Source organism: Lonchura striata, chromosome 19 (assembly GCF_046129695.1).
Source record: "Lonchura striata isolate bLonStr1 chromosome 19, bLonStr1.mat, whole genome shotgun sequence".
Classification (NCBI taxonomy): Eukaryota; Metazoa; Chordata; class Aves; order Passeriformes; family Estrildidae; genus Lonchura; species Lonchura striata.
Genome location: NC_134621.1, coordinates 743,737 through 751,678, shown reverse-complemented (window position 1 = coordinate 751,678; position 7,942 = coordinate 743,737). Strand labels below are relative to the sequence as shown.

Below are 7,942 nucleotides of genomic sequence, written 5' to 3'. Positions count from 1 at the left end.
AATTAAGGAATAGGGAAAGCAAAGGTATAAGGTCTGTCATCTTCCTAGGCAGCCATGATTTGTTCCTCTTCTCATTTCAAGACCTCAGACAAGATACCAACAGCAGAGTTGGTCTCAAATCCCTCCCTATGCAAGTGCCTGGTGTGCTGTCAGGGGATTTACATTCAGGAGATTTGTGGCTCTGTGGGTGCCCTGGGCTGGTCCCATCACAAGCTGGCTGTTGCTGTAAGAGGTGCCATAAGGACAGGAACTTTCTGAGCGAGGTTTTCCTCTGCCCCCTTTGTGTAGGACCCGCACGAGCAGCATTCCAGGATGGAACTCTACGGCTATCCCCTGAAAGCCAAGTTTAACCAGCCTCGGCCACCACCTCCCAAGGTCCTGCCAGCGACCAGCACCGTGGCCGCCGGCTGCAAGAGCCGCACCCCCTATCACCCCGAGAGCTTCAGCATGCCATGGATGCCCAACTCCTACTACAAAGCAGCTGCCCTCAACCCCACCTTGTCTCCCCTCACTGAAAACTTCCCGGGGCTTCCCCCCACCAGGATAGTTCCTTTTATTTCCGAGAGACCCAACGGTGTCTTCACCCGGCACACGCTGGATGACTGGCACAGGTCCAACTTGACCAACTACAAGGAGTCGGAGACCACGCGGCACAATGCAGAGCGCCTGCGCGCCGACCTGACCCGCACCATCAAGGACGTGTACCAGCAGGCCAAGAGGACCCAAGGGGAGAGCACCAAGAACCTGGGAGAGCGCATCAATGACATAGACTACTGGAAGTCTGAGCTCTGCATCGAGCTGGATGCCATGATCAGGGAGAATAACTCCCTGATGGACATGCAGAAACGGCTGGAGAGAGCCTTGGCCGACACCGAGGGCCCTTTCCAGGTAGGGACGCTGCAGCCCCCAGCCCAAACATCTGCAGCCACTCAAACCTCTCATAAAGCCCATCTCAGCCCTGTAACGCTGGCAAGCTCCCAAGAAGAGCCCATTAGCTGAGTCAGTGATAAACAAACCCCCTGCATCTGCTGCATCCTCCTCCAGCACATGCTGAGCACATCACTGCAGTGTTTGTTTAACCAGATATTTCCTTATCCAAAATCCTGGCTTGGAACACAAAGCCCATGCCTTACTACGAGGCTCTGGGAGGCCAACACCAAGCCTGACACGGGTCCCTGCGCTGGGGTGGCCTGGGGACACGTGGGCTCCCTTTGCTTCCATGCGGATCTTGCACTCGGCTGCTGTTGCCAGCTAACCCAGCTGTCTCGGGCAGATTCTTCCAGGCTGCCATCCTGTGCCCACCTCCATTTTCTTTTCCTGCATTCCCTGGCATGGGCACAGGCCCTGCAGGGAGCCCTGTGGCTGCAGCCAGCGCTGATGCCACCACGTGTCCCCACCAGGTTGCTCACAAGTGTTTGCTCAACCGAGAGAAGAGGATGGGCATCGACCTGGTCAATGACGACGTGGAGAAGCAGCTGGTCACGGTGAGTTGGCAGCAGGCGTCCTGTGGCAGAGCTGTTGCTGCCTCTCCTCCCCTGGCAAGCCTGGCAGCCCCGTTCCCTCGCTGGCTCCCCAGCGCTGCTGAGGTGCCGAATTCTTCAGCGCCGAAGCTGCTAGGGCAGGGGCTGGTGTTCCCACCAGCAGCGAGTCCCTGGCAGAGGAAGGAAGAGCGGGAGAGGAGCTGGGTTTGTGTGGCACATCAGGAGCTGTGAGGTGGTCCTGCCTTTGGGAGCCCTGCCTGCACAGGTCTCTCCCTGCCCGTATGACCTGGCTGTCTCTGGAGCACATTCTGTGTCTCACACACGCAGATGGAGAGGGCAGGCTGTGCCCCACTGCTTGTCTGCTTTCCCCAGCTGTGTTCGTTGGGCTAATGAAAGATATTAATTACACTTCCCCAGCTCTGCTTTGCTCAGGGCAGAGTGCTGCAGCAGGACTGTCACTGTGTGCTCAGGCAATGGATTTTATAGAAATCATAAAAACCTGCACTCCTGCCTGCCTTCATCTGAGCTGCTTTAAATCATGAACTAAAAGCAAATATGGCACAGCAGATGGGATCCTAATACAGGGTACAGCGAAATATAATCACTGCAAAAGCCTCACAAAACTGGGAAGGAAATTGCAGCCTGTGGGCCTGTGAAGCCACTGCTCTCTTAGAAGATACTTTGTTGTGAGTGAGGCCCTGAAAATTTAAAAAATTAGTTTAAAGGTCATGAGGGTTTAGGAAAATTATCAGAGCTGGTATCTCCATAATGGCATTTGGTTTTTAGGGGGGCTGAACCCTGCCTAGAGCTGACTCCAGGTTCACACCAAAGTCCTCTTGTCCATATGGATGGGATTTCTTGTGGGGAGGAAAATGCCCTGGGATTGAGGATGGGGATGTGTGGCACTGCTGGCCCAGGGCAGCACTGTGCCCGTTCCTGTCGGGTCAGGATGCAGCCCTGTCTCCTTGTAATGGAGAGCAGCCCTGGCCATTGATGTCAAGAGGAAAAAACTTGGGAACCCACCCTGAAAGTGATTCCAGAGGCCCTGGCCATGGCCACAGCCCCTCCTGTCCCTTCCCTGGCCATGGCCACAGCCCCTCCTGTCCCCTCCCAGGCTCTGGCCATGGCCACAGTCCCCTCCTGTCCCCTCCCTGGCCATGGTCACAGCCCCTCCTGGCCCCTCCCTGGCCCTGGCTGGCTCAGCTGCACAGGTTGTGCCCTGGGCTGGGGTCCCCTCCTGCCCTGTTTGCTGTGGGGGAAAGGGAATTCCTGCTGTGTGCCCCCAGGGCAGCAGTGCCCAGGGTGTCTGAGCACCGATGCTGATGGGTTGGTTCTGCCTGTGCCCAGGAAATCAAGATCATCAGGTCCTGCCGGGAGAGGCTGCAGCAGTGCCTGGACACGGTGAATGCCCAGATCATGTAAGGAGGGCTGGGGGCCCTGCTGCAGGGCTGGAGTGCATTTGCAGCTGTGCCCCCGGAGATCCCTGCGGGTTCAAACCCCCAGGCTCTGTGCAAGGCAGGCAGGGATGCTGCGGGGCACAGAGGGGTGAGGGGGGCACAGAACCTCCCACCCTGCAAGGCAGGCAGGGATGCTCCAGGGCACAGAGGGGTGAGGGGGGCACAGAACCTCCCACCCTGCAAGGCAGGCAGGGATGCTCCGGGGCACAGAGGGGTGAGGGGGGCACAGAACCTCCCACCCTCCATCCCAACTGAGGCTGCTGCTCTCACATTCCAGGTGCAACAAGGAGGCCCGGCAGGAGCTGGAGAAGGACCTGGCTGACAAGCAGATGGGCCACCACATCGACAGCAAGTGCTACCAGCTGAAGAACTCCTCCAGAGGCATCCACTTCTTCAAGGGCGTGGAGAGGATCGATGCCACGTGAGCACTGCGGGCCGGCAGGCACAGAGCAGGGAGCTGGGATTGCCCAGCCCTCCTGGAGGCACTTCCATCTCTCCTGGAGACACTTCCATCTCTCCTGGAGACACTTCCAGCCCTCCTGGAGACACTTCCAGCCCTCCTGGAGGCACATCCATCCCTCCTGGAGGCACCCACCTCTGAGGGGTGCTTTCCCTCTGGGCTCTCTGGGGTGAAGAGCCCTCTGCTCTCAGCTGGATGCCGAATACCCGGCGGGCAAGAGCGAGCCTGACCTAATTAAACATTAGATCTGGGCTCAGAGCTCAGCCTGCAAACGAATTCAGCCCAGCAGCTCTGCACAGCTCGTTAAGTTCATGCATATTTTCAAAGATGTCTCAGTGCTTGCCTGAGTGCTCCTCACTGATGGAATGTCTGGGGCTCACCCCTCTGTGGAGAGGGCCTGGCAGGGAGCTGAAATGACCCAGAAAATCAAGAAATAAGAGTGTGGTCCTGGGACGAGGTTCCGCTGCTTTTGGGTGCCAGGAATTCAGCTTTGGCTTGGCAGTAAATGAACAGTGACCAAACCCAGCACTCACAGAGAGATGCCCAAGTGGCAAAGGGCTGAGAGAATAAATCTGCCCACAGAAACCCATGAAGTTTATGTAGAGGCACAGATTGAGACAATTTTTCTAGTAGTTTAAATAATTATTCACAGTAGAGCTCAGACATATTCAGACAGGCAAACGGATTGCAAAGGACCGAGGCTGAAATTCAGAGGGGGGTAAAATGTGCCGAGAATCAGCAGGTTTTAAATGGAGCTTATGTGGTATTTAAGTCTTTTGTTGACCTTGTTCTGGACTACTGCACAGGCAGGAACTTCATCCCAAATGCACAGACAGGGAGTGGAGTGGGATCTAAAGCTCGTTGGGTTTAGTGGGAGACTGAGAAGGGCTGTGAGCAACAGGAATTGACTGAACTGTGATCTGTGTGCCCTCTGAGGCTGGGGATTCCTCGGCACTCAGTGCCTCCAAGGTGTAAATAGGAGCTCCGACTGGAATCTCTTTTTTATGGGAGAATCTTTTGTTTGTCTGAGCTTTCACAAGTTGTCTTGGTGAACAGGCCCTCATTTGGTAAATATCATCAAGCCAGCGGGGCCCAGATGTTTCAGTTCCACCCAGATGTTTCAGTTCCAGTCCTTTCGGGAGCAGAGATCTCCTCGCCCCGCTGCCGAGGGCTCGGCAGCGCGGCCGTGCCAAGGGGTGTGCTCTCCCCGCAGGGTCTCGGTGCCGGAGACGTGGGCCAGGTTCACGGACAACAACATCTTCCGCTCGCAGAGCGCGCGCGCGGCCTCGGCCAAGCTGCGGGCCAGCACCGAGAGCCTCCTGATGGGCACGGCCGACGAGATGTGGCGCCAGTTCAGCAAGGTCAACGACGCCTTCAGCAGCCGCATCACCGAGACCGCCAACGCCAAGAGCAAGATCCAGACGCACCTGGCCAAGGTACCGGCCCCGGCCTCGCCGGGGATGGACGCGGCTCCCGGTGCCAGGCGTGGCAGGGGGAGAGCAGTGATGGGACCAGGCTCAGACCTGTGGGACTCCTGGGAAGGGCTCAGCCCCACGAATCTGCAGCACCAGGGGCTGATGGCACGTCCTTAAATAAGGAGCCATTAAACCTTTCCCTGTCAGCTGATGGATGATCCATTCTTGCAAGCAGCAATTTTGGGAAGCTGGTAATTCAACAGATCCATCACCGCTCCTAAACCTCCTCTGCTCCTAACTCTCCTCTGATGTGGCAGCAAGAGCAAAGAGATTTTCCCTGAAAATTCATCTGGATCTGTGCCTTGATGTGGCCTGAGCCCAGGGGCTGTTTATCGAACTTGGGTTTTTCCTGCACAAGCAGGAGAGAAGGGAATGATGTGATCACTTGAGAAGATATCTTTTCATTGGTTCCTGTGTTTGTTTCACCCCAGACACGGCAGGAAATCTTCCAGCTGGAGACCAAGATCCAAGTCATCCAGAAGACCATAAGGGACAAGGAGGTTCAGCTGAAGGTGGCTCAGACCCGGCTGGATGAGCGCACGAGGAGACCCAACGTGGAGCTGTGCCGGGACGCTGCCCAGATCCGGTGAGGCCGGGCTGCAGGGCCCGGGGGGCACTCAGGAGCCTCTCTGCAAGACAGAATGGCTTTTTCCCAAAATATTCTTTCCATAAGTGCCCTGCTTGAATCTAAAGCACTGAGCAGGTGTCCCAGCCCTCGGGTGCCATCCTCTCCCCTGCCTCATCCAGGTGGCTGCATGTGCTCAGTTTTGGAGGATGAGCCTCTTGCTCTCTGTCCTGTGGCCCTCCAGTCCCCTAAGGGGGCTTAGAAAAAGGAGGGAGAGGGACTTTTATACAGGCAGAGAGTGACAGGGCAAGGGGCAGTGGCTTTAAACTCAGAGATGGCAGGGACGGATGGGATATTGGGAAGGAATTCCTCTCTGTGAGGGTGGGCAGCCTTGGCACAGGTGCCCAGGGCAGCTGTGGCTGCCCCTGGATCCCTGGCAGTGCCCAAGGCCAGGCTGGACACTGGGGTTGGAGCAGCCTGGGACAGCGGGAGGTGTTCCTGCCGTGGCAGGGGTGGCTCTGGGTGGGCTTTCAGGTCCTTTCCAACCCAAACCACTTTGGGATTCTGGTCTATGATTCTGTGATTTTACTCTCTGACAGGCTGAGACTGAGAGCACTGAGCCACTTCCTTTTGGGTACCCCCAAAGAAGGGTGCACATGTGGAGCTGTCCTCCCCTCACTGGGCACACTGGGAATCCTTTCAAGGGCTTTGGGACAGGGAGTGCACAGCAGCAGCCCTGGGAGGCACCCAAAGCTCACAGCTCCTCCTGGGAGCCCTCGGAGTACAGTTCCCTTTTCAAAATCATTTAAAGCCAGCCCCAGAACTGGTTGAGCATCTTACACACCACTGGTTTTCCATCCTCCACTTGCTCCACATTCCCTTTTAGCCTCTCCCAGTGTCCTGTCCTGCTGTGTGTGTCTCCTGTGCGGGAGACCCCTGCACGGGAAGGTGCAGGAGGGTGAACCAAGAAAGCCACAAACCCAAACTGAAAGAGGAAGCCACGGCTGCTCGTCCCTGCTCTGGCACACGTGGCTGAGCACATCCAGAGCTTTGGAACAAAGCTCCATTCCTCCCCATGGAGGTCGGGAGGGACTCTGCCTTGGCTCTCCCGTGGCAGGGCATGGGGTGTGGGCAAACCCCATGCCCAGAGGGCCCATCTGGGTGGACAGCACCCCACGGGGGGGGGTTCTGACGGGGTCCCGCTCTTTTCCAGCCTTGTCCAAGAGGTCAACGAGATCAACGAGACGCTGCGGAACCTGCACCAGTGCCTGCGCGCCTCCGAGGACATGCTGCAGATGCTGGTGCGCTCCAAGGGGGTCCTGGAGCACGACCTGGTGGTCAAGAGCAACTCGCTGTTCATCGACCAGGAGCGCTGCATGGGCATGCGCAAGAGCTACCCCAGCACTGTGCAGATCCTGGGCTACGTCTCAGCAGGACTCACCTGAGCGCCGCGCAGGATGCGTCCCCACCTTCCCCCGCTTCTTTGCAAATACACCGTTGCAATTTCACAAAACCGTTAGGAGTTCATTTCCTGCCGTAAACCCCGGGCAAAAATTAAATGAGCGTTTTGTTTGTTGGGTTACCAGGATGATTCTTTGCCTTTGTATTTTCTCTTTCGCTGTGTGCCAGGAAGGAGCTGAAAATATCCTGTATGTCACCAAGTCCACCCACGGGGATCCATCCCTACCCTTCCAAGCTGGGTTTTCAGGAGAAAAACTCTCGCGTCTTCCTCCTTTTGAGTGTGTGTGATGTGGAAAAGGCACAAGGGGAAGTAAAGCCACTTGTCAGAATAATGAGCTGCTGACATCCAGGATGGATTTTTAATGTTGCAGCAGAAGAAACACAAACTGTCCCGGAAAGAGTTGCAGCTTGTGCTGTTCCTAAAATAGAAAAATGTGCATTTTAAGCTGATTTCTAATGATGATTGTCTTGCTTTTGAAAAATGTTAAATGCCATCAAAAATGTCGCTGCTGGGGTCTTAAAAAGAGGAAGCAGATTTGACTTGGAGAAAGTTCATTGAAGAAAATGCTGTGGCTTTAATTTTGGGTTCCTGTTTAACCTCCGGTGTAGTTTGTTGGTGGGAGCACAAAAGCACTTTGCAGATAAGGAGATTAATCGCTGTTTAAACCCCTCTGTCTGCACGGAGCCTCTCTCCTGCCCTAAGTCCTGGTTTTACCAAGTATTGGACTCTTCAGAGGAATTTCAGAGCAATAAGTCTTCAATGAATCTGAGGCTCAGTGTGAAAGTCACATTGCAGTTTCTCTCCTTAGGCTACCACAACTCTTGAGTCCTTTAACCTCAGCTGCTGAGCTCAGCCTAAAGCCCAGGAATGCCAGGAGGCAGAAGCTGAGTCCGTCCCTCCCTCGGGAGCCCGGGCAGGAGCAGCAGCCCTGGGGCTGGCAGGAGCTGGGGCACTTCCCTTGTCTGCCACGCTCCTCCTCGCCCACAGACCCTCTGCCCGCCTGGCCTCAGGTCCCGGCAGGATCTCCCTGCCAGCACCAGCC

At 56.1% G+C, this 7,942-nt stretch overlaps 1 protein-coding gene across 1 annotated transcript; it reads left to right on the top strand.

Annotated features, from left to right (window-relative positions):
* Positions 1-231: 231 nt before the first annotated feature.
* Positions 232-6,883, top strand: TEKT3 (tektin 3). The gene is made up of 7 exons (XM_021539056.2): positions 232-888; positions 1,401-1,484; positions 2,829-2,899; positions 3,216-3,359; positions 4,612-4,834; positions 5,305-5,459; positions 6,652-6,883. The coding sequence occupies exons 1-7, from the start codon at positions 313-315 to the stop codon at positions 6,881-6,883; spliced, it is 1,485 nt and encodes a 494-aa protein (XP_021394731.1). The 5' UTR covers positions 232-312.
* Positions 6,884-7,942: the final 1,059 nt, after the last annotated feature.

What these genes read in the sequence shown, in the direction of transcription:
- TEKT3 (XM_021539056.2), top strand. Translation starts at nt 313, where the DNA reads ATGGAACTCTACGGCTATCCCCTGAAAGCCAAGTTTAACCAGCCTCGG. An exon ending in TCCAGACGCACCTGGCCAAG is followed by an intron (nt 4,835 to 5,304) that starts GTACCGGCCCCG and finishes GTTTCACCCCAG; the next exon opens with ACACGGCAGGAAATCTTCCA. An exon ending in CGGGACGCTGCCCAGATCCG is followed by an intron (nt 5,460 to 6,651) that starts GTGAGGCCGGGC and finishes GCTCTTTTCCAG; the next exon opens with CCTTGTCCAAGAGGTCAACG.